The 26,428-nt window shown below is 33.4% G+C and overlaps 2 protein-coding genes and 1 long non-coding RNA gene across 3 annotated transcripts in view; 1 reads left to right on the forward strand and 2 right to left on the reverse strand.

The window, feature by feature from the left end:
- Positions 1-711: 711 nt before the first annotated feature.
- Positions 712-26,428, reverse strand: part of LOC139496460 (uncharacterized) — a 48,976-nt gene continuing 23,259 nt past the window's right edge. The window contains exons 4-14 of the mRNA XM_071285079.1: positions 21,762-21,842; positions 19,745-20,765; positions 16,800-16,867; positions 15,559-15,839; positions 14,780-14,957; positions 13,716-14,130; positions 11,982-12,117; positions 11,193-11,288; positions 9,394-9,489; positions 7,017-7,108; positions 712-5,810 (exon numbers count right to left, since the gene is read on the reverse strand). Of these exons, the coding sequence (XP_071141180.1) occupies positions 5,684-5,810; positions 7,017-7,108; positions 9,394-9,489; positions 11,193-11,288; positions 11,982-12,117; positions 13,716-14,130; positions 14,780-14,957; positions 15,559-15,839; positions 16,800-16,867; positions 19,745-20,765; positions 21,762-21,842 (2,591 nt within the window). The 3' untranslated portion in view covers positions 712-5,683. The remainder of the gene's footprint in view (positions 5,811-7,016; positions 7,109-9,393; positions 9,490-11,192; positions 11,289-11,981; positions 12,118-13,715; positions 14,131-14,779; positions 14,958-15,558; positions 15,840-16,799; positions 16,868-19,744; positions 20,766-21,761; positions 21,843-26,428) is intronic.
- LOC139496461 (UDP-N-acetylglucosamine transferase subunit ALG13-like) overlaps positions 15,775-26,428 on the forward strand; it is a 49,434-nt gene continuing 38,780 nt past the window's right edge. Inside the window, exon 1 of the mRNA XM_071285081.1 lies at positions 15,775-15,854. Within this exon, the coding sequence (XP_071141182.1) occupies positions 15,849-15,854 (6 nt within the window). The 5' untranslated portion in view covers positions 15,775-15,848. The remainder of the gene's footprint in view (positions 15,855-26,428) is intronic.
- LOC139496459 (uncharacterized) lies at positions 23,284-25,647 on the reverse strand. The gene is made up of 2 exons (XR_011657665.1): positions 23,974-25,647; positions 23,284-23,437 (listed from the first exon to the last, which is right to left on the reverse strand). It is a non-coding gene; the product is annotated as an uncharacterized lncRNA (long non-coding RNA).

Genomic DNA, 26,428 nt, shown 5'->3' on the forward strand with positions numbered 1-26,428 from the left:
CCTGTAATTTATGTTCCTGTCCCCAAGTCAGGATCCTGTAATTTATGTGCCTGTCCCCAAGTCAGGAGCCTGTAATTTATGTGCCTGTCCCCAAGTCAGGAGCCTGTAATTTATGTTCCTGTCCCCAAGTCAGGAGCCTGTAATTTGGTGCCTGTCTCAAAGTCAGGAGCCTGTAATTTATGTGCCTGTCCCCAAGTCAGGAGCCTGTAATTTGGTGCCTGTCTCCAAGTCAGGAGCCTGTAATTTGGTGCCTGTCCCCAAGTCAGGAGCCTGTAATTTGGTGCCTGTCCCCAAGTCAGGAGCCAGTAATTTATGTGCCTGTCCCCAAGTCAGGAGCCTGTAATTTGGTGCCTGTCCCCAAGTCAGGAGCCTGTAATTTGGTGCCTGTCCCCAAGTCAGGAGCCTGTAATTTGGTGCCTGTGGTTTTTGCTGTTTTTTCATTAATTATTTGGTACATACATTATGCCGTTATTTTTCTCATTTGAATTATTTATGCTTGTCATTTCAGGTCTATTTATAGCGGACTTTGTGGAACAGACTTTTCTCATTGTTGAAGGTCTTATGGTGCCCTATAGTTGTTAATTTCTGTGTCATTTGGTCTCTTGTGGAGAGATTACTATTGGCAATCATACCACATCATTTGGTCTCTTGTGAAGAGATTTCTAAATGGCAATCATACCACATCTTCTTTTTTATATAACAAAAGATAACTGAGATTTTTCTATATTTTATTTTCTATATAATAATCTGCAGATAAGTATTAGGTACAATTCACAACATTTAATTAATACAAAAATCCTTCAGGAAAAAATGTGAATATTCAAAAACCACAATTATCATAAATACAGGTATTATAAACCCCTAAATATTATAAATAACAGGATAAAATCCCTATATCCATCTACAAATAGACAAAGCCATATCATAATGGGATAAAATCCCTAAAATCAACAAAGCCACAAGAAAGCTCCAGCTTATAAGATAATATCAAACTGTTTACAGCAACTTTAATGGCTGAAAACGTCTCACTGAATGCTCCAGCTAACAATGCTGATAACAATTTAGTTAAAACTCCAGCTAAGAAGGCTCATAACAGCTATGTGAATGTTCCAGCTAGCTATATATCTATATAGTAAAGCTGATAACTGTCTAGATATAAAAGTCATAATTATTAATTCATTTGAGGAAAACAAAACTTTTGATTAGTTCTATCACACCTATTTCTATGAAAATTAAACAATCCAATACGTTGTCTTCTGTAGGCTAATTTTTAGAACAAAAAGAAAACAAAATAATATTTCTTCTCTTACAATGTATTGATGCTGTCTTATTGAACACACAAGTAACAATAATTCTGGGTAATATTTTACATTCACCAAAACTACACCAAGTTCTTGACCAGTGAAATGACCTATGGACCCTTATATCGCTATTTTTTGGGGTGAGAAAATCAATTATCAATGATATTCTATAAATATAAACAATTGCACACATAGATAAATGTAAATCTATAAAATAATAACCTCTTATTATTGTGGTCATATAATATTAAACATTATTGCAGTTTATATAAAAAGTCAAACCAGATGGTGTACTGTAAGATCATCAAATATTTGTGATGTTTTTACTATTGTGAGAATTGAGGACAGGTTTTCTTAATTTTGTTGGCTTTATTTGTAATCATCATTTCCTTAAATACTTAAACTTACAGTGAGTCAAATTTTCAACAATCACAATAGTAAATACATGTACAAATTAATAGTACATACATGTACTAATTAATAGTAAATACATGTACAAATTAATAGTAAATACATGTGCAAATTAAAAGTAAATACATGTACAAATTAATAGTAAATACATGTACAAATTAATAGTAAATACATGTACAAATTAATAGTAAATACATGTACAAATCAATAGTACATACATGTACAAATTAATAGTACATACATGTACAAATTAATAGTAAATACATGTACAAATTAATAGTACATACATGTACATACAAATTAATAGTACAAACCCATACAAATTTATTGTACATACATGTACAAATTAATAGTACATACATGTACAAATTAATAGTAAATACATGTACAAATTGACAGAATACTTCTACAATATAAAATCTAACAGGACTACCATGATTGTGGAAAATATCGTACTGCTTTTTAACTCTTTAAGATCTTTTGTTCTGCTTTCTGTTATTCTTGTCACATGAGTTGAGGATCTCGATGGGGGGTCTTTTATTTCTGTATTCTTTAATTATTTAAGATAATTTTTTCTATTCTTTGTACTTTTTTGGACTAATTTTTTGCCCTTATTTTCACTCTCCTTTATATCTTTTTATCTATTTTCTCTTTTCTTATATTTTTGGTCTAATTTACTCTATTTTATATTTTTTGGAGTAATTTTCTCTCTTTTTTATATCTTTTTGCCTAATTTTTTCTGATCTATATTTTGTTTGGACCATTTTTCTCTCTTCTTGATATTTTTTGGCCTAATTTCCCCTTTCTTTGATATTTGTTTGCCCTAATTTTCTTGGTTTTATTATTCTCTATTCACTAAATCCCATCTAGACCCTCATAGACATAGTGTTAAACACTTTACAACCAATCAAACAAACTCTTATTAAACAAAGCTTTAAAGTTAAACAAACTTAACAAATACTAACAAAAATGTTACAAAATAAACAAAAAGAGGAAAACAAGTGAAATAAACCACACTGAACTAATTAAAACAACAATTAAATTCAAAAATAAATAGGGATAAAATGTGCCTCCTAACACCATAGATAAAGTACTGTACATTCAGAAATTATTGCCATGTTATTATTGCGATGTTATTATTGCGATGTTATTATTGCGAAAAATGCAACAGGGTTATAGTGGCATTAATTAAAACTCGCATATTGAATTTTTTTATATAAATCAAACAGGATTTTTCTAAATATTGCAAAAATTAAAATCGCATTTGAGTCTAAAGTGACAATATCGCATTTTAGTCTAAAGTGTATTGCATTAATAAATGCACCCAATAATTTCTGAATTTGCAGTATTAAAATCTCAAATTCAAATTTAGATTTTATAAAAAAAAAAAAAAAAATACAGTAGCTTTTCATTTTCATATTTATTGTTATAAAGTTTAGAAATTCTCATTGGTGGCACATACCAGTTCTTAGCTTATTTGACACGATTTTGTCCCTTATCCGGAAAAACTAGCTTATGGGGGACAAAGCAACAATTAAAATAACATTTCCCAGAAGTACTTCACTATTAGTTACACTCAATTCTAAACACCAAAACATTTTCTAGGCATGTTTAAGTCTAACAGATTTATTGACAATCTGTTTTTGAAATTTGGCATGAACTTGTGCATATTTTATTAAAAAAAAAACTGGTGTTGGCCAACTTTACAGTAAGATGAAAGGATGATACATGGGAGATAACTATAAAAGAAAATGTATGGGAGATAACTCTTACAAAGGAGTGGGTTTATTGAATGGTTTGCCAACAATGGACAGTTAGAGACAACAAATCCACACCAGCTGTAATGATTTAACAGCATATTATTCAAAATTAATAAGACTAAATAAGGGGAGATAACTCTATAATTAGACTTAATAAGGGGAGATAACTTTTTATATTAAATGTGAAATGTTGTGATGAGGAATACATTGTAAATTAAACAATAATTTGTGTATAATTAATCGTTCAGATCAACAGTTTCTTCCCTTTAATACAAAAATATCACACACACATTGACCTATTGCAAAAGTAATATAAATTCAGGAAAACGCCAAAGATAAAGTTGTATAAATTCAGAAAAAACACCAAAGATATAAATTCATATAAACTCAGAAAAACACCAAGGATAAAAGTCATAAAAATTCAGGAAAACACCAAAGATATAAAGTCATATAAACTAATTGATCTATTCTGACACAAATTATTTCATTTAAATGATCACAAATAAACTCATTGATCCACAAACTAACTCATTGATCTAATCACAAATGAACCCATTGATGTTATACATGTAATATCACAGATACATAATATAAATTATTCTCCTAATTTACACATTGTAGTACGTGCTATTTACCAGGCATTAGTAAGACTTGTCTATTTGAACATACATATAAAATATACTGACCATGATACAATCAAATTGAATAATTATCAAAAAGTTAATTTAAGGTGGTACCCTTCACTAAAATTAATTTGGCTCGTTTAATTTTCATAAAATTTTGACAAAGTATTTACTTTGACTCTTTGAAAAAAAAAAAATTTCAAAAAATTTGAACCAACTGTTTTATCAGAAAAATTACACTGGTTATATAGCAGTTTGACAAACTTTTATTTTGATCATTGAGAAGCTTAATATTCCCTTAAAACACAATATAATTAAAATGTTTAGGTGATTTTACAGAGTTATCTCCCTGTAGTGTTAGGTACCACCTTAAAACACAATGTAATTAAAACGTTTTAGGTACCACCTTAAAAGACTACAATCCCTCTTTGTCTACATATTTGATGAATAAAAAATACCTCCATGTGATTGGCTTAGAAGGAGGGGTATATCTCCCTTTGTACGGTTAAGAGGGCGACATTGAAATATAATACCATCCCATGTATGACTTAGGGCGACATTGAAATATAATACCATCCCATGTATGACTTAGGGCGACATTGAAATATAATACCATCCCATGTATGACTTAGGGCGACATTGAAATATAATACCATCCCATGTATGACTTAGGGCTACATTGAAATATAATACCATCCCATGTATGACTTAGGGCGACATTGAAATATAATACCATCCCATGTATGACTTAGGGGTACATTGAAATATAATAATGATCTGTTAGTGCATTACATACTGTCTTTATGGAGGCTAGACAAACAATAGCCTGTTAGTGCATTACATACTGTCTTTATGGAGGCTAGACAAACAATAGCCATTACGTACTGTCTTTATGGAGGCTAGACAAACAATAGCCATTACATACTGTCTTTATGGAGGCTAGACAAACAATAGCCACGTACTGTCTTTATGGAGGCTAGACAAACAATAGCCATTACATACTGTCTTTATGGAGGCTAGACAAACAATAGCCATTACGTACTGTCTTTATGGAGGCTAGACAAACAACAGCCATTACGTACTGTCTTTATGGAGGCTAGACAAACAATAGCCATTACGTACTGTCTTTTGGAGGCTAGACAAACAATCGCCATTTTTAAAAATAAAAATTCAAAATTCATTGTAGATTGTAAATTAGTGAAAATTAAAGATAGCGACATAAATAATAGGAAATAGATTTGTACAGCAAAGATGAGTGAAAGTTACAGATGGCTGATCAATCTATCATACTTGTTGTTACAATGGTGTTAATAATACTTAAAACAAAGATCTGTTTGACACAAAACTTGAAACAAAGATCTATTTGACACAAACATCAAACATAGGTCTGTTTGACAGAATATAATTACCCATAAATGTGATCAAAGTCAGTTCAATAATGTTAAATTACAGATAAATGAGATAATTTTCATAGACTTAATAGACAGGCAGTGTGTTATGTTTTAAAATTCCCACTACATTATAATGTGTACAGACTTAATCAAATAAGAAATTCATCCTGACATTTAGTCTGTATAAAGGCCATATGTCATTCCTGACTTAGTTGACCTTTTGACCCCGCTTCGATGTCAACTCTACAAATTGGACATTTTTTGTTTGTGACTAACCACTGATCCACACATTCTATGTGGAATAAATGCATACATGGTAATCTCCTGGAAAAAAAGAAAAGAAAAGGGTCAATATCACTCAAAATGTTTATTTCAACATATATATTATAAGCTTGTTAGTAACACAGATAATTTGAATTCTGTTTCACAAGAATGTTTTTTAAAAGCAATAAGGAAACTGACTATAACCATTGCATTTAAATCTATCACATGATAAGGCAATAAAATGGAAAATCCCTATTTATTGTTCAAGTCTTTTATTCTAAGGTCAAGGTCATACAAACAAATATTTGATTGATCCAATATGTTTATCAAGAAGTTGCTTAACAAGCCCGTTGATATTTGGCTTCAATTATCAGTTATTTTCATTTCTGTTTATCAAGAACATATGATTAACAATTAATATTTTGTTTTATGTAGAGACCAATATTGAGTTGGTTTTTTTATGAATGAGTAACCAGGTTAAAATCTAGAACAATCACCACTTGCTATGACGTGTTTATGAATGAGTAACCAGGTTAAAATCTAGAACAATCACCACTTGCTATGATGTGTTTACATTATAATTAGTTATTTTCATCACTCTATTGCAATTTCAATCTGGAAAGTTATTTAATTGGGTTGGAATTTCAGAATTGATAGTCAAGCTAGTAAAAACCTATTTAACAAGGGGTATCAGGAGTAATAATGTTTCAACTTGATTTCTTTCAAGCAATACAAAACCAATATCAAAATATGACATTAAATGAAATAGTTAAAATTTCAGGAAATAACGTAAACTGAACCATTTATAGCTTATAAACTAATAAACCTATGCATACATTGTATATTGTGAAAAGTAAGTTAAAGTACCAGTCAGGTGATAGGTAACAAACTAATACTGTTTGAATTAAAAGAAAAATAGTTTTGTGCATCATTTCAGTGTAAATTGGTTAATTTATGCATGATGACATCAAATGGAATTATCTGTTCATCACATGTGACTTAATCATGTGTTTTGATTGGATGATATTAAAATAACAAACCTGAACACTTCTGCATCTTCAAACTCACTCAAACAGATGCCACGTGACATAGCAACATGTTTGGATTAGAGGGTATAAATATAACAAACTTGAAATCTTTTCAATCTTCCAACTTATGCAAACAAAAGCTATGTAGAATTTATCCAAGTTGACATCTAATCTAACTAGATTACATGTCATGTGACGTAGTAATATGTTTTGATTGGAGGATATAAATAAAACAAACCTGACATCTTCTGCATCTTCAAACTCACTCAAACAGATGGTACATTTCTCCTGGAGATTGTCGTCTACATCAGAATCCATTTTCTTTGTAACCTATCCATGTAAAATTACAATTGTTATGTGTTGTATTTCAATAGTTTGATTTTGACTGTAATGCTTCTTCTGACTAGCTGACGGTGTTATGTCTATCAGAAACATTTCCTTTATTTTATGTGCGTGGACAAACTTCTGTCCAAGTTTGGTAGAAATCCAGGAAAACTTAAGAAATTTCAAAATCTTTAACCACAGAATGAACATTTGTTTACGTAACTGACCTTTGTATACGTGTGTGGAAGTGTATTTGTTCACTATAGTAAACTTTACCTTTTTATACGTGTGTGGAAGTGTATTTGTTCACTATAGTAAACTTTACCTTTTTATACGTGTGTGGAAGTGTATATGTTCACTATAGTAAACTTTACCTTTGTATACGTGTGTGGAAGTGTATTTGTTCACTATAGTAAACTTTACCTTTTTATACGTGTGTGGAAGTGGATTTGTTCACTATAGTAAACTTTACCTTTGTATACGTGTGTGGAAGTGTATTTTGTTCACTACAGTAAACTTTACCTTTGAATACGTGTGTGGAAGTGTATTTGTTCACTATAGTAAACTTTACCTTTTTATACGAGTGTGGAAGTGTATTTTGTTCACTACAGTAAACTTTACCTTTGTATATGTGTGTGGAAGTGTATTTGTTCACTATAGTAAACTTTACCTTTTTATACGTGTGTGGAAGTGTATTTGTTCACTATAGTAAACTTTACCTTTGTATACGTGTGTGGAAGTGTATTTGTTCACTATAGTAAACTTTACCTTTTTATACGTGTGTGGAAGTGGATTTGTTCACTATAGTAAACTTTACCTTTTTATACGTGTGTGGAAGTGTATTTGTTCACTATAATAAACTTTACCTTTGAATACGTGTGTGGAAGTGTATTTGTTCACTATAGTAAACTTTACCTTTTTATACGAGTGTGGAAGTGTATTTTGTTCACTACAGTAAACTTTACCTTTGTATATGTGTGTGGAAGTGTATTTGTTCACTATAGTAAACTTTACCTTTTTATACGTGTGTGGAAGTGTATTTGTTCACTATAGTAAACTTTACCTTTTTATACGAGTGTGGAAGTGTATTTGTTCACTATAGTAAACTTTACCTTTTTATACGTGTGTGGAAGTGGATTTGTTCACTATAGTAAACTTTACCTTTGTATACGTGTGTGGAAGTGTATTTTGTTCACTACAGTAAACTTTACCTTTGAATACGTGTGTGGAAGTGTATTTGTTCACTATAGTAAACTTTACCTTTTTATACGAGTGTGGAAGTGTATTTTGTTCACTACAGTAAACTTTACCTTTGTATATGTGTGTGGAAGTGTATTTGTTCACTATAGTAAACTTTACCTTTTTATACGTGTGTGGAAGTGTATTTGTTCACTATAGTAAACTTTACCTTTGTATACGTGTGTGGAAGTGTATTTGTTCACTATAGTAAACTTTACCTTTTTATACGTGTGTGGAAGTGGATTTGTTCACTATAGTAAACTTTACCTTTTTATACGTGTGTGGAAGTGTATTTGTTCACTATAATAAACTTTACCTTTGAATACGTGTGTGGAAGTGTATTTGTTCACTATAGTAAACTTTACCTTTTTATACGAGTGTGGAAGTGTATTTTGTTCACTACAGTAAACTTTACCTTTGTATATGTGTGTGGAAGTGTATTTGTTCACTATAGTAAACTTTACCTTTTTATACGTGTGTGGAAGTGTATTTGTTCACTATAGTAAACTTTACCTTTTTATACGAGTGTGGAAGTGTATTTGTTCACTATAGTAAACTTTACCTTTTTATACGTGTGTGGAAGTGGATTTGTTCACTATAGTAAACTTTACCTTTGTATACGTGTGTGGAAGTGTATTTTGTTCACTACAGTAAACTTTACCTTTGAATACGTGTGTGGAAGTGTATTTGTTCACTATAGTAAACTTTACCTTTTTATACGAGTGTGGAAGTGTATTTTGTTCACTACAGTAAACTTTACCTTTGTATATGTGTGTGGAAGTGTATTTGTTCACTATAGTAAACTTTACCTTTTTATACGTGTGTGGAAGTGTATTTGTTCACTATAGTAAACTTTACCTTTGTATACGTGTGTGGAAGTGTATTTGTTCACTATAGTAAACTTTACCTTTTTATACGTGTGTGGAAGTGGATTTGTTCACTATAGTAAACTTTACCTTTTTATACGTGTGTGGAAGTGTATTTGTTCACTATAATAAACTTTACTTTTTTATACGTGTGTGGAAGTATTTGTTCACTATAGTAAACTTTACCTTTTTATACGTGTGTGGAAGTGTATTTTGTTCAATAACATCTTGACTAGCACCACGATTAACATTACCAAGTCTTTCTTCCAAGTGTAAAAGTTCCTATAATAAATAAAAAGAATAATTAACATTTTCTACATGTTTATAATCAAATTGTTTTTCTTCTAGGTGTTACAGTTCCTTTAATATAATAATAAGAATTAAGAATGTTTTCTATGTAAACAAATAAAGAATAGGATTTTTTTAAATTGCTTTTATTGGTATTAATCCTGTTCATATTGATTCTGTTGTCAGTATCATTTATCTAAGTTTGTAGGGGTCTTGGTGGCTAATAGGTTTAAGTAGTTCAACTACTGTATCCCTAGCATGTCAACACAGAGGTTAAGAGTTCGAGTCTAAAACATGGATGGTGGTTCGACTCCAATCTAAATGGACTAAGATTTTTACTTTTCCCGCCAAATGTTATGGTTCTCTCTTGGTCCCTTTACTGATAAAAACTGGCAGCCACAGAAAAACTTACAGTAGCTGACCGAACAAGGGCTGTATAGCCAGTCGTAGCCGACCGAACAAGGGCTGTATAGCCAGTCGTAGCCGACCAACAAGGGTTGTATAGCCAGTCGTAGCCGACCGAACAAGGGCTGTATAGCCAGTCGTAGCCGACTGAACAAGGGCTGTATAGCCAGTCGTAGCCGACCAAACAAGGGCTGTATAGCCAGTCATAGCCGACCGAACAAGGGCTGTATAGCCAGTCGTAGCCGACCAAACAAGGGCTGTATAGCCAGTCATAGCCGACCGAACAAGGGCTGTATAGCCAGTCGTAGCTGACCAACAAGGGTTGTATAGCCAGTCGTAGCCGACCGAACAAGGGCTGTATAGCCAGTCGTAGCCGACTGAACAAGGGCTGTATAGCCAGTCGTAGCCGACTGAACAAGGGCTGTATAGCCAGTCGTAGCCGACCAAACAAGGGCTGTATAGCCAGTCATAGCCGACCGAACAAGGGCTGTATAGCCAGTCGTAGCCGACCAAACAAGGGCTGTATAGCCAGTCGTAGCCGACCAAACAAGGGCTGTATAGCCAGTCAAGGTTGTATTCCATTCGTTGTAGCTTATAGTGACATTAAACTTTTAAATGTAAATCAATTCAAAGATTGTACATGTCATAACTAAGAAAATATGAATGGGTTATGATTTTACATTGAAACACATTGATGGATTTGAATTTTCAGAACACTTTAATATATGAAATGGGGTTGGGTTTTTTCATTTCCAGCTACATTTGTACAAGTCTGTACATTAATCTAATATTGAGACCCCCTGTCAATGAAGTTTGATGCAATTTACACAAGTAGTGACAAAGCCTCATAAATCTGATTCTGAAGTGAAAGGCACTGTGTGGATTTGAATTGAAAAATATTCTTTTTTACATCATTTCATTTGACTGTGTGTATCAAGTGAAGATCCAATCTTAAGGCCACATTAAAAAGAATAGCTGTTTCCCCTCCCCAGGTCTACCCTTTGCAAACTGGATGTCATATAGCATGGTTGGTCACATGAATGGTTTGACTTGTACAGTTTGTGCTCAATTTGAGTATTTATTTAGATTATCAATTTTTGTTTTCAAGCACTTTTCAAAAATGGAAACAAATTATTTTCGGGAATAAAATTTTTTTTTTTTTTGTGGAAAATAATTTTTTGATCTGGGAGGAATTTTTTTCACCCGATTGGGGGGAGGGGAAACACACATATTTTTTATTTTTGGGGTAAACAACAGTATAAAGTGGTTAATACAATGGGTGATACATGTACCTCGTAAGACGGTCGGTGATGTAACATCATTCCTCTCAATCTCATTTGCATATTACGTGGAAGATTTAGCATCGGACTCATTGGCGGTGGAATGTACTACAAAAAAAGAAACAAAATGTTGTCACAATTACCATTTATTTTTTAAACAGGTTTGAAATGATTAGTTTTGACACATATCATCTGATTATTACCAATATTTTGAACATATAATATATATAACAACCTGATGAATCTGTCAATATATCAAAGTTTGAGTACATGATTATGGTACTAATTATAATAAACTTGACTTTTTATACATTCTAGACATTTTCAAATTAGAACATCATTTCTTTCATTCTATGAAAACAAAACATGTTCTTTCATCCAATCAGAACAAAACATGTCCTTTCATCTAATCAGAACAAAACATGTCCTTTCATCCAATTAGAACAAAACATGTTCTTTCATCTAATCAGAATTTCATCCAATCAGAACAAACCATTTCCCTTCATCCGATCATAAAATCAGAAAAAAACATTTTCTTTCATCCAATGAGAACAAACCATTTTCTTTCATCCAATCAGAACAAAACATTTCCCTTCATCCGATCATAAAATCAGAAAAAAACATTTTCTTTCATCCAATGAGAACAAACCATTTTCTTTCATCCAATCAGAACAAACCATTTTCTTTCATCCAATCAGAACAAACCATTTTCTTTCATCCAATCAGAACAACCCATTTTCTTTCATCCGATCAGAACAAACCATTTTCTTTCCTCCAATCAGAAGACAATGAGTGACTTACCATGGGAGGGAGGTCTGTTGATGGCAGTATTGCTGGTACAGAGAACGGATGAAGTCGGGGAGGATGGTAGTGGAGATGATGATGTAGATGTTGATGTTGTAAATGTTGAGGAAGAGGATTCATCTGATTCTGTCCACTGAAAAAACAAATAATAAACAATGAAGAAATAGTACTCTATATTCACAAATTATTGCGATTTTGTTATTTGAGACTAAAATGCAATTTCAATTTTCCGAAATTGAGAATAATCCTATTTAATTCATATCAAAAAATTCAGAAGGCAAGTTTAAATTATTGTGATTATAACCCAGTCTCATATTTACAGTAACTAATGCTTGAACCACTTTTAAGTATGCTGTTACCTAGGTTACGATAGCTATCAAAACTTCTAATACTGTTGTTACCATGGATACTAATGTTCATTCCACCTTTAATATTGCTGTTGCCATGTTTACTTATGTTAACACCATTTTTAATATTGATGTTACCACAGTTACTAAAGCTAACAACACTTTTTATAATACTGTTACCATAGCTACTTAAACTAACAATACTTTTAATTTTGCTGTAGAGTGGGGTGCTCATTTTCGCCACATCTTTCCATGTTTTCTACAGTTTATGTTCAGGTCTAAATGTTTTTGAAGTATACTGATATTTCTATATGAAGATAACTTCAAATGCAAAATATACTTAAGCTTGAAAACCGGTTTGTTTTAAGAAAATCTTCTGAAAAGTTAGATTAAAGGGTGTTTGAAATTTCCGGATGTTTTGTCAATGGGGGACACATATTCGCCGTTTTTACACATCTATTTAAAACCAAATAACCGCAGCTTTTAACAATTGTTATCAAATCAATTGCATTATAGATGAATAGCAGACCTTTCAAAGGTATAAAGAATTCAAAATTAGGGCATTCAGTCAAATATTTACTTAGAAATACTTCTTTGAAATCGTGTTTTTTATTCAGGAAATTGTCCGAAAATCGTTGTCCGTTTTTCGGTCATTTTCGGTAGGAGCCGCAATTTTGTCTCAGTTTAAAAAATATTATATTTGTTATAAAAATATAATTTACGGGTACATTTCTTCCATTTCAGCCATCCTTTGAAGTTTTTACACCTCAAAATCCTTAAACGGCGAAATTGTGTCCCCGGCGAAAATGAGCACCCCACTCTAGGGTCCAGTTTAACAGAAAGTTTCAAGTTACTTTTGAGATGATTACAGCAATTTTAAACTTAAATAAATTGGGAATGTGTCCATGGGACACATATGATGCCCCCATATAAAAGGACATAACTATAAAAATTGCATAAATAACGCTACCCAAATCTGTACTTGATCTGTGTTTTGTGGTCATAAGCATTGTGTAGAAGTTTAATTACAGTTGGTTGAGGCAAACTAATGTTAGAAAAAGGAAATGAAAAATTTATCAATTTTCTCATTTGTAAATGGGCATAACTCTAGAACTGTAAAAGTACACACCAAAATTCAACATGAATCTGTTTTTAGTCGTAATGAGCATTGAGTATAATAACATTTGGTTGCTGCAAACCAAAGTTAGAGAACGGAAAACAATTTTGGGTTGTACCTATGTACAGACGGACAAGGGTAACACTTAATGCCTCCTCTGCTATTGTGGGGGCATACAAACTAAGCACAGTTTAAAAAGTATTGTTGAAACTATAAACTATCACAAATGTTTATCATACACGTATAAGGGATTTATGTAAAACCTACCACATTCTTCCTGCAAGGTCCACTGGTCCCTGCTGGGGTCTATTGTCTGTTCCACATGAATTCCCTTGATTAGGTGGTGGCACCATCGGTCCTTGCCATGGGGACCAGGCCATCTGTGAAGGCTGAGAGTTTGGTATGTGACACGTGTCACCACTGACTTGTGGCTGTTGTGGCATTGGTTGGTGCTGGAACAATGGTGGCCCTTCGATGTTCCTGGCTTGTAACTCCATAGGCTGATGGTGCACAATAAACGGGAGAATTGGTGGCAGGGGGAATGCCCCTGGGTGGTAGTGGTGATGATGTATGTGAGCTCGTGGGGGTAAAGGTGGAGGTTGGGGGTGGGGGTGGGGATGTACGGGAGTCTGGTGGTGGTGGGGGTGGTGGAAACTTCCTGGGTTGCCATGGTCACAAGAACCTGAAATTTATAAACAAATGATCAAAATGTTATTGAGTACACAAGTACATGTACTTGAAATATTCAACAGAAAATAATTACATTAGATGTATGTTTCATTAGAATACGTTATTCTGATTGGCTAACTGCGCATCACATGTTATTCCTTAAACAATTGCATTACACAATCAAACTTATCATTCACGATAACACAAGGTCCAAAGTGCACAGGTGAATTAAAAAAAATAAATGATAAAATTCATGATCCTAGCTAAAAAATGTAATTATAAGTATTGAATGCGACGTTTTGTAACTTCATAGGGTTGTACAGGCGTTGAACGTGCGCACATTTTTAGAATGAAGCACGTAAAACTGTACTTCGTTCAACACTTTTACACCCCAATAAAGTTACAAAAAGAAGCATTCAATTCTTAAATGAAATTTGAAATAAAACAAAATAAAACAAAACCAAGTATTTACAATGTACAACAGAAATTATTAATCAAACTATGGTCACAATAAATAGAAGTGTATAATTTGGATATAAATACAAAACAGATTAAAATTTTATCTGTGGTTTCACTCAGAATTTGTCACATTTTTATTTGTTTTTTACACATATTTTCTGGTGTATTTAAGTGAATTTTTGTCAGACAAACTGTTTACTTACCAGTGCAATGTCCATGTGCATGTGAGGTAGGCAGATGTCCGTGATGGGTGTGGTGACCACGCCCACTGTTTGGCTGATGTGGAAGATGCATGTGTGAGTGGACAGGTTCATGTAAACACCTAGCACATCCACATGGAGGTCTGTTTATATGCTGCATGAAAGCCTGACGTCTCTGTCTCTGTTAAAGTACATCATCATTGCTCAATATATATTTCATTTCCAAGGGACATTATTCATAAAATATTAATTGGTACTAATTTAACATGGAAATAAGGTATAAAACAAAAGGAACTATGTCTTTTTTTTAAAATGTAAATTGGTTTTATAACATTTCCTTTAAGAATTTGTTGACAACACCAATTGTTGTATGAATTTAGAAGAGTAATATGATCAGATTAATTCCACTTGTGATATTGTCACTTTTCTTCACTTTACTAATACGTCATAGCAATCAGTGTAATAGGTATGTCATCTAATTCCAGTCATTTTAACAATTATTGTAAATTCTAATGCAACATCTTTTGTAATGTTCATTTTGATTGGATAATGTCACTAATTTTCATTGCATCAATTCACATTTGCAAGTGCAGATCTTTTCTGTTAATTTCATTAGAATGGATTTTGTATCAATTTTGGATGTGATGGTGGCAAATACCCTTTTACTGGCTCTGCTAAATTGTTGCCAGTAAACTTAATTTCTGACAATCTTATCCCCAATTAATGCTGTTGGAGCTTAAAATACTATACAGTTATCTCCTAATTCATGGTTTTTCATGTACCTGTTGACAATTATGACCACATGACTGCCTATCATGGTCATGTGACCTACAGCCTCCTTGAGATACTCTGGGGTCTACATGTACATGAGCAGGGGGTGGTTGTCTCCAAGCCTGTCGTGGCATTCTTGGTATTCCATTGAACATTCCTGGAGTTGTCTGTTCTTGAGTTGTGTTGTTGTTATGGTTACTAGAGGTAGGTGTGTCCTTAGCAACTTCAGATGATTGGACAACAGGAGGAACATCCACTGGTGTTGCCATGGTTGGAGTTTCTACAGGATCAGCTGTAAGATATGAAGGTCAAGATATAATTGTTATGTGCTTTATTGTGAATTGTGGCCCAATGTGAAAATACATATATTGTGGTATTTTGTAAATTGTAGTCAAAGATAATGATAATAATCATGTCATATTAACTCAATTGTAATCATGGATGATGAGATGAAAATTAGTGAAAATATTGCTCAGTGTGATGATGACTTGATTTTTTGAGTTGCAAAAGGTGATACTGTGGATTCATTATTATTAGTTGGATACCAATTTTCGTGGATTTCGTGGTAACAGTTGAACCACGAAATTAAATGTTCAACGAATGACAAATTTTCTGATGGCTTGTATGCAGACTTCGGAAAAACCACGAATTCAAATATCTACGAACATGTAAGTTTTCCTCAATCCACGATAATTGATACCCACAAAAATAAATGAATCCACAGTACAATGTAATGTTATATGTGAAGAGTGGAACCTATTGCAAAGTTGGATGACATGAGTAATGAGGAGTTAGTAAGGTTGTTGCCAAGAGTGATGGTAATTTATAATTTGTGATCAAGGTTATGATGTTTTCAAAGGCGATGATGGCATTGATTTTGTGAGAAGTTTCCATTTCACAAGACTTGGAATACCAGTGGCAGATCTAGAAATTTTCATAAGTGGGGGCCCACTGGCTGCCTAAGAGGGGGCCCGCCCCCGTCATGCTTCAGTGATTCCCTATATAATCAACCAAATTTTTTTCTCCTAAGCTGCCCCCCCCTAAATCCGCCTCTGAATACCTTGGATAATATTTCAAAATAAGCTCTTGTACTTTAATTAACATCTTTACTGAAAGTAATGTTCAATTTGAGAGGACAAGAAACAGCTTTCCAGATGTAGTAACGTAGATGGATGATAAAATGTCTATATGAAGTTTTACAATTAGTTGTCAAGGGTGATATAATGATATTTTCTGCAGCCAAATAACATACCATCATCTGATTCTGTAAGATCTACAACAACAGTGGCACGACCATTAGACTCTAATCTTCTCCTGGGTCTACAAAACATAAACAGAATTAATATCTACATACAGTAAGGGGTACTTCTTGTACAAGTACAACTGTAGCAAGCGTTAGACTCTGATCTTCTCCTGGGTCTACAAAACATAAACAGAATTAATATCTACATACAGTAAGGGGTACTACTTGTACAAGTACAACTGTAGCAAGCATTAGACTCTAATCTTCTCCTGGGTCTACAAAACATAAACAAAATTAATATCTACATACAGTTAGGGGTACTTCTTGTACAAGTACAACTGTAGCAAGCATTAGACTCTAATCTTCTCCTGGGTCTACAAAACATAAACAGAATTAATATCTACATACAGTAAGGGGTACTACTTGTACGAGTACAACTGTAGCAAGCGTTAGACTCTGATCTTCTCCTGGGTCTACAAAACATAAACAGAATTAATATCTACATACAGTAAGGTGTACTACTTGTACAAGTACAACTGTAGCAAGCGTTAGACTCTGATCTTCTCCTGGGTCTACAAAACATAAACAAAATTAATATCTACATACAGTAAGGGGTACTACTTGTACAAGTACAACTGTAGCAAGCGTTAGACTCTGATCTTCTCCTGGGTCTACAAAACATAAACAGAATTAATATCTACATACAGTAAGGGGTACTACTTGTACGAGTACAACTGTAGCAAGCGTTAGACTCTAATCTTCTCCTGGGTCTACAAAACATAAACAGAACTAATATCTACATACAGTAAGGGGTACTACTTGTACAAGTACAACTGTAGCAAGCATTAGACTCTAATCTTCTCCTGGGTCTACAAAACATAAACAAAATTAATATCTACATACAGTTAGGGGTACTTCTTGTACAAGTACAACTGTAGCAAGCATTAGACTCTAATCTTCTCCTGGGTCTACAAAACATAAACAGAATTAATATCTACATACAGTAAGGGGTACTACTTGTACAAGTACAACTGTAGCAAGCGTTAGACTCTGATCTTCTCCTGGGTCTACAAAACATAAACAGAATTAATATCTACATACAGTAAGGGGTACTACTTGTACAAGTACAACTGTAGCAAGCGTTAGACTCTGATCTTCTCCTGGGTCTACAAAACATAAACAAAATTAATATCTACATACAGTAAGGGGTACTACTTGTACAAGTACAACTGTAGCAAGCGTTAGACTCTGATCTTCTCCTGGGTCTACAAAACATAAACAGAATTAATATCTACATACAGTAAGGGGTACTACTTGTACGAGTACAACTGTAGCAAGCGTTAGACTCTAATCTTCTCCTGGGTCTACAAAACATAAACAGAACTAATATCTACATACAGTAAGGGGTACTACTTGTACAAGTACATCAGTGGCACGACCATTAGACTCTGATCTTCTCCTGGGTCTACAAAACATAAACAGAATTAATATCTACATACAGTAAGGGGTACTACTTGTACAAGTACAACTGTAGCACGACCATAATACTCTGATCTTCTCCTGGGTCTACAAAACATAAACAAAATTAATATCTACATACAGTTAGGGGTACTTCTTGTACAAGTACAACTGTAGCAAGCGTTAGACTCTGATCTTCTCCTGGGTCTACAAAACATAAACAAAATTAATATCTACATACAGTCAATGACAGTAAGGGGTACTACTTGTACGAGTACAACTGTAGCATGACCATAATACTCTGATCTTCTCCTGGGTCTACAAAACATAAACAGAATTAATATCTACATACAGTAAGGGGTACTACTTGTACAAGTACAACTGTAGAAAGCATTAAACTCTAATCATGCTAATCTTCTCCTGGGTCTAAGAAACATAAATAATATATACATACATCATGTACAATGTACATGTATCTAATGATTTATTTTCCACTTCTTATAAAAAAAAATGCAATGAAACAAACCTTAAATTTGAATCCTGGTACATGTATCTATGTTGAGTTTAATTATTGTTATCTACATGTACAAAATGTATGCTTAATTCTGCAGCCTCAAGCCTTCATCATGTTCATGTCTATTTTGTCTAAGTTTTAATTTTGTCTTCAGTTTAAATAATAATGTAAGTTTAAATTGCCCTAGTTCCTGGAAGTTTGGTACTAGTACTACATAAACAGTCCTTCTCAATGTCTCAGTTCTGATATGAGACACAGGCCAAATATACCCCTTCCTTTTTCAATTTCATTATTCAATAGCAACTTTCAACAAGGATTCTATAGTGATCTCTGGTCTTTTAGCTTCAATCATTTAATACCAGTTTCTATGTACATTATGGGCTAATTCTACATGTTATTATTTTATTGTTATATATGTGACAGATAAAGTAGGAGCAAAACAAATAAATGATGTTCACTACTTCCTGTATCATGTGTTGGTGAAGGGTCTATAGATATCAATATTTTTTGGAATAAAGTGTGAAAAAATGCAAAATGAAGTTGTTTCAATGTGTTTTTTATACAGGATATTTATAAATTATTGTTGTTCATTTCAACAAGATTGATTTTCTGACTTGAGTTGGTCTGACGAAAGTGAGAAATTCAATCCAGTTGAGCATGTTGAGATGACCAATGATAATCTGTTTATCGTTATTTTACCTATATAGATGATGAAGACATTGGTAATTTCATTGACAACACACATGCTCCCATAGGTTCTAGTGAAAAATTTTCATATCGCTCAACTCCGCTGAGAAAGGAACTTATTAGTCAGTAAAGATCAAAGGAAAATTTCATTAAATAGCGATACAATTATTTCTCCTTTCTTAACCTAAATTTTTCATATGTACATGATGTATGAACTTTCCATACCACAACAATACATTTAAATATCCCAGCACTAAAACGGCCTGGGGAGAACACTGATCATACTATTTCTTACCTGTTTGTCTCGATATGTAGAACTTCTACGTCACTGTCTTCTGACCCTGAGGATAAGTTGACCTCCGGTACAACAGGTGATTGACCTCTGAACTCAAAGGATTCTTGACCCTGTTCATTATTGTCACCAGCTGTCCCTACAGAATCTTCCCCACTTGTGTTTTTATTTTGTTGGTACCGTCTAAAGGCTGACCTTGACATTTCATACATAGACATTGGTTGACCCTGACCTTCATCCATGTCCATAAGAAGTTCAGAATTAGCACCCGTGTTAGAAGATGGTGTGGTTTGAATTTGTTCATTTAGTGCACGACTACGAGAAGATTCACTAGAGAGATCTAAACCAGAGACCTGATGACTTGGGCCACGTGGTTGCCATGGTTTTCTAGCACAAGGTCGACACATGGGCCCACTGTGTTCACCAAAGGGATGAATAACTGAACAATGATCAGAATTGTTATTAATACTAGGAACTTCTCCATGGAAAGCACTCAATCTGTCACCTCGATAAAGATGACTAATCACTGATGAATCAGAAGAATCAGAGAACAGATCATTGTGTGGAGGCTCCCTCTGGTGGAAGGGCACATTACGATGTCTATTGAATTGTCGGCTGTCGTTTCCACTCGTTCTTTCTTCTGGACGAACGTGATAATGCTGATTAGAACGGACTGAAGCAGGAGTGGGAAGATTAAAGAGAGAATAAGGATTGAGGGAGTCATACAATCTACTGTCCTGATTATCATCTGAAGGTTGTGGAGGAGCAATGTTACAATTCTCTCTAATTACTGGTTGTCGAGGGTTACCATGACGACAGGGTCGAGGACCTATCCATGACCTTTCACCTGTATCACTGTCTTCTGATGAGTACATTTCAACAACGTCCTGATGTCTGAGATCAGATAAATGTCCCATGTACGATCTGAAATTCTCTGTCATATTAGTGGGAGGTAACTCTGTAGTGACCATTTCTGTACTGTGAATATCTGTTACTGGTATTGCTGGGGCGACATTTATTTCATCTGTAAAAAAAATAAATTTCAAAAAGTAAAACATCAAATAAACATAATCTCATTCAATATTCAATTGTTCTATAATATACAGAAACCTACATGAAATGCTCTAAATTCTAATTAAAATACAACGAATTACTTCTAATCATAAGGATTTATTAAACAAAAACCTCAGTTTTCATCATGTTTATGGATTTTACCCCAAGCTAGTATACAATTAGAATTGGAATATTTTATGACAGTCTGGTACTGTTTGAATGTTTCATATCATTGTACCTGTTGTACATAGATGTAGTAAACTGGTAAATGGATGCATGATTACACATCACTTCATACACACAAATATTTTGGGCACATGACATGCACTGATATGGAATTGAAGTTATTTCAAGTTCTTAAATCTATAGACATTATTTTCAGGAACTTTCAAGGATTTCAAAGACCTCTGTTACATACATGTTAGTTACTCTGATGAGTGAGGTCAAAGAAGTAACCATGATGAATTTGGTCATTTGTTAATATGTAACCCTTTTGTCATGATTGTAGTGTCAACAGTAAATATAGATGACCTTGATGAGTCAGGTCAAAGGTTAATATGTAACCCTTTTGTCATGATTGTTGTGTCAACAGTAAATATAGATGACCTTGATGAGTCAGGTCAAAGGTTAATATGTAACCCTTTTGTCATGATTGTTGTGTCAACAGTAAATATAGATGACCTTGATGAGTCAGGTCAAAGGTTAATATGTAACCCTTTTGTCATGATTGTTGTGTCAACAGTAAATATAGATGACCTTGATGAGTCAGGTCAAAGGTTAATATGTAACCCTTTTGTCATGATTGTTGTGTCAACAGTAAATATAGATGACCTTGATGAGTCTTGTCAAAGGCAAAATATAACCTTGGTGAGTTGGGTCAAAAGTAAACAGTGTAACCCTGATAGGTTGGGTGAAAGGTAAATAGTAAAGGTCAAAATTTGCTGAACTATTGAACAATTGTTCTCACCCTCTGTGCTGTGTGGTGTTGAAGTAGTTTCCATGGAAACCTCGTTGCTTTCAGTCCAAACTCCAGTTCCTTCTGCCAGATCTGTAAATTAGAAATTAGCTCACATGGATTAAGTCATTTACACCACTGGGAGTCATGGTACAAATTGATATGTTGTCATCCAATATAACATGTATAACAATATGTGCTTAAGGTTTCCTTACTTTCAATATTTCATGGAGCAGTGTATATGTAATGATCTTCATTTGGTCCCAGTGTTGAAAACTGAACTAGGATTATCACCATGACAACTGAACTAGGATTATCACCATCCTACCACAAGTAAGGTTATTATCTCCCAGTGTTGAAAACTGAACTAGGATTATCACCATCCTACCACAAGTAAGGTTATTATCTCCCAGTGTTGAAAACTGAACTAGGATTATCACCATCCTACCACAAGTAAGGTTCTCACTATGCATTTGTGAAGGACTCCTCTATTTTGGTCATTGGATTTCATACAGTGAGATTTCATTGCTACATGACTGATAAGTTCAGTCTTCAGGGTTTCCGCTGGCGGTCACCATTTTCGCAATTTGCGAAAAAATAATAATTGTGGGGATAAAAATTCGTCATTTGCAACAGAATATGGCGAAAGAGATATATATAACGATTTATTTTCCTCCATCTTGTTTATTTACTTTTTTTCGAGTTTCTCAGACTTTACCCGATCAGACAATACTCGGAATTCACCTTGACCTCATTAAGATTTGAACAGAAAATCAATAATCAGCTGATTGCATTTTAGCTATCGACAATAAGGCCACACTTAAAAATATTTTGGTTTGCCCAAACCCTACCCCAAGGTTGAGACAGTGGGTAGGTAGGTAGGCATTTTATTTTTATTTTTTCCAAAAAAGAAATTGAAGTATCAGATGTTTATTAGTCTTCATGCCTATTTGATTAAAAAAAAACTTCTTCAAATCAGGACAATAAAAGAATTTGAGTAGACAGCTTTTTTCTGGGTAGGTAGCGTTTGGGCAAACAAACCTATTATTTATTATGGCCTAAAGGACTAATTAATAAAGGTGTTGATTGAATTGTTTGACAAAATGATATCTTCTGTAAATGTCACATACACAATTTATTTACCACTTTGCGACGCACGTGTTTGAAGCAAACTTTCCACGTCTCCTCTCCTTTTAAAGATAGTTGAGAAAAGAAAGCTGTTGTTGTGAGGCCACAATTAAAAATATTTCAGTTTGTCCAAACCCGACCCATGATGACTGGGTGTGGGTAGGTAGGTAGGCAAATTTTTTTTTTTTTTATCCGAATTTGCATGAAAATATTAAAAGATCTTAAAACAGTATATCTTTTTTCAGCTTAAAATCCATGGCACTCTAAAATGTAGATTTTTTAAATCACATAAATTCCATATCGATATACGTATATTTGGATCTATGCAATATGTTTATCTGGACATCAGCATGCTAGCTGTAATGACTCCCATCTATTCTTTGCGGGCATTAAATAATAAACTTCATTAAAGATAACCGTTTTATTTATTGTCATATAATCCACTCTATTAACACAATGTAGCATGAATAACAAAGGTATGCTGGTGTTCAATGAATGATTACAAATGATGACAGGTAAGTATAACTCCAAACTGAACGTGAACATCAAACGGTAAAAAGCTGAAAGAACAAATAAAAACTCAATATAAAACCTATCAATCAAAAAGATTTGCCAAAACATACAAAAATACAAAGTTGGCTTATGACACTAATTGTGTTCCATACATTCACATAAAAAATACAAGTATTAACAATATATCAAGTTTGTAACATAACTGTGAGTCAAAACTGGTGTGTTCAGCTTTTAATGTGTTGAAAACTCGACAAGTATCAAACATTATGTATGCAAATTATGACACGAATTGCTTTCCATACTTTAAAAATAACGAAATGAGGGGGGTGCTATGAATCATACAAAAATTACCAAAAAGGGTATTTGAATGTTTATAGAACATTTTTATAGTGTAAATGTTGTATCTGTGTGTTTACAAGTAATAACAAACGGTTGTGAAACAATAAAACAAATAATCTGGTGAAGTGGCATATTTGTCATCATTGTCATTTATCCAACGTTTTATACGTCATCAAAACACAATACATGTTATATATGTTTACAATAAACAGTTCTTCAAATTGTCAATATGCTATAAACGTACACTGTGCCGGAATCTGGCAGATATATCAATAAATGATGCTGAATCATCAACGTGAGCATGTAAATAAGGGGAAATTACAAAAGAGGGGAAAGTAACAAAGAAGATAGTAAATGTAAGTCAACTTTCGGAAACATCATGAAATAATTACGGACGAGTCAGTACACTAGCTTAGTTCCGTCATTTCAATAACATGGATGGCAATATGTTTGATTGATCTAACCATACGTTAACCAGTGTCCTTTGAATACAGTGATCATGCATGATGTGAACATTTTTTTCTATAGACATAGGTAGATTTGATTAATCCAAATAATATAGGTATAAAGCATACCGGTGTCCATGCAATTCATAATGCAATACAACAATATATAGAAATAAATTATGTTTTTTTTATGAAATGTATGTGCTTATGCAACATTATCAAACTGCTGTAATGCATTAGTTATAAACTTTGAAAGAACCGATGACTTTTCATTCGTTTTTAAACTCAAATGTACTTAAATAGCACATTTTAAACCGTAAGAAATTGGTTTATCTCTCGAAAAAACCTGAACTGTTCTCGAAAAAACCCGAACTGCTCTCGAAAAAACTTGAACAGATGGAAATGAATATACCCTTAAAATTGCCTTTTAATTACAATAACTAAAACTTTTGTTATAGCATATGTAAATGTAAGGATATAAAGACATCATGTGTGCATGCTCTTTGAAATTTGCATTGGTATGTGTATAGAAATTGCTTTTTTCTATATTTTGGCATAAAAGCATTATTAGGCCAAATCAAACTTTTTTAACTGCAAAGTATGTATGGTTGGCAACATCCTTTCATCACAAATACTTACTTAATTTGTTTGATCTTGTAAATTTAGTTTAAGCATTTATTTTACGTGTTACAGGAAAACATGTCTGTTTGTTTACATTTTTAGTCATAATCTCTCGAAAAAAACTGGACGCTCTCGAAAAAACCCGATCTCAACCGGACACTATACCTACGGTGGTAATACTGATACGTATTATTACATATCAGTAAAAAAAATCTACAAACAGTATGTTAATAAAGAGTTATGAAGTAAAATGTACATGGGACAAAATCACAAAAAATACATAGAATAATACAAATTATCAATGAACAGGTGTTATATGTCAGTTTGGTATGGTCAAGACGTTTGGTAAAGATAACATCCTTTTAAGAGAGTTATCTCGCCTTAACCAGTTATGGGGTTTTTCGTATTGCGGATTGCATTCCGTATTTGTATGATATGTTAGTTGATTTGTTCTCTTGATTTATTGTTACCATTCCATGTAGATGTGTTTTTGAAGAATATAATTTATTAACTTGAATATTCGTTTATTATCTATGCCAGAAAGGAGCATTAAACAGGGCTTTACTTGACAGTGGATGTAGAGTCTGCAACAAAAAACGAATCATAGTATATTTTTAGCATTCTTTTAAACACATACAGTAGACGACTTTAGTTTTAATACCGATTTTGCCGCAAATACTAATATTCTCTTAGAAATCAAAGACGGTTACTTCGAAGTCGATAATAGGGCTATCTTAACTAGTTATCGTAAGTGTATACTAAGATAGCCGTTAAATTGTTAAGATAACCCACGAGGGGATTGCAGATACTCTCTTATCACCATCGTAATCTTCTTGTAAAGCGTTTTCTCTTAAATGAAACTTAAGGGATAGGTTTTCATGATACAGGGGCCCGCGGTAACAAGAAACTTCTCTTAAAGTCTTCGTAAGTCATAGTTTACGATTACACAAAGAATGCATTAAGGGTCCTTTTAAGAGTGTATCAAAAAGCATTCTATTTTCGTTCTTTTCTTTCCCATAACTTCGTTTGATAAAACCCTTAAAACATTCTTAGTCTAAGCGCACTTATTAATTTTCGGACTTATCCGACAACGTTTTCTTTGAAATTCTTTGATTTACATGTTAGTTTGTCCCGAAAAAATCTAGTGAAATGTTTGTATCGTAGGGCTATCATGACTAGCAGTGACACGGACAGTGAATTAAATGTATGCAATTACTTTTGCAAATAATCTTACATGTTTTCAATTTGTTTCTTAATCCGTTATAAATCAAGAGGACTTGAGCGGCCAAGCAATACACGTACAGTTTCATTCCCTGACATTCCTCATGTGTAAAATAAAGGTCATTTTCATTCTAAGATAGGTTGATGTGTGGGTAGAACCGCACTTACATTAAAATGTTTTTTCACAAGACGACGGGCGTATCATGCGCTCATGGCGCAGCTGTTTATTTAAATATTGATCCAGTCGAAATGCTATCTAAAACACTTACCACTCATTCAAAAAAGAAGGGTCTGACTTGTTTTTATCATACTGCTTTTATTACATTATAGATGTCTGTTTCCGTTGATTCCGTTAAATACCAATTCCTCAGAGCAATTGGTACTTTGCGGAACGGAACGGAACGGAAAAAT

This window comes from Mytilus edulis, chromosome 11 (genome assembly GCF_963676685.1).
Source record: "Mytilus edulis chromosome 11, xbMytEdul2.2, whole genome shotgun sequence".
In the NCBI taxonomy this organism is placed as follows: Eukaryota; Metazoa; Mollusca; class Bivalvia; order Mytilida; family Mytilidae; genus Mytilus; species Mytilus edulis.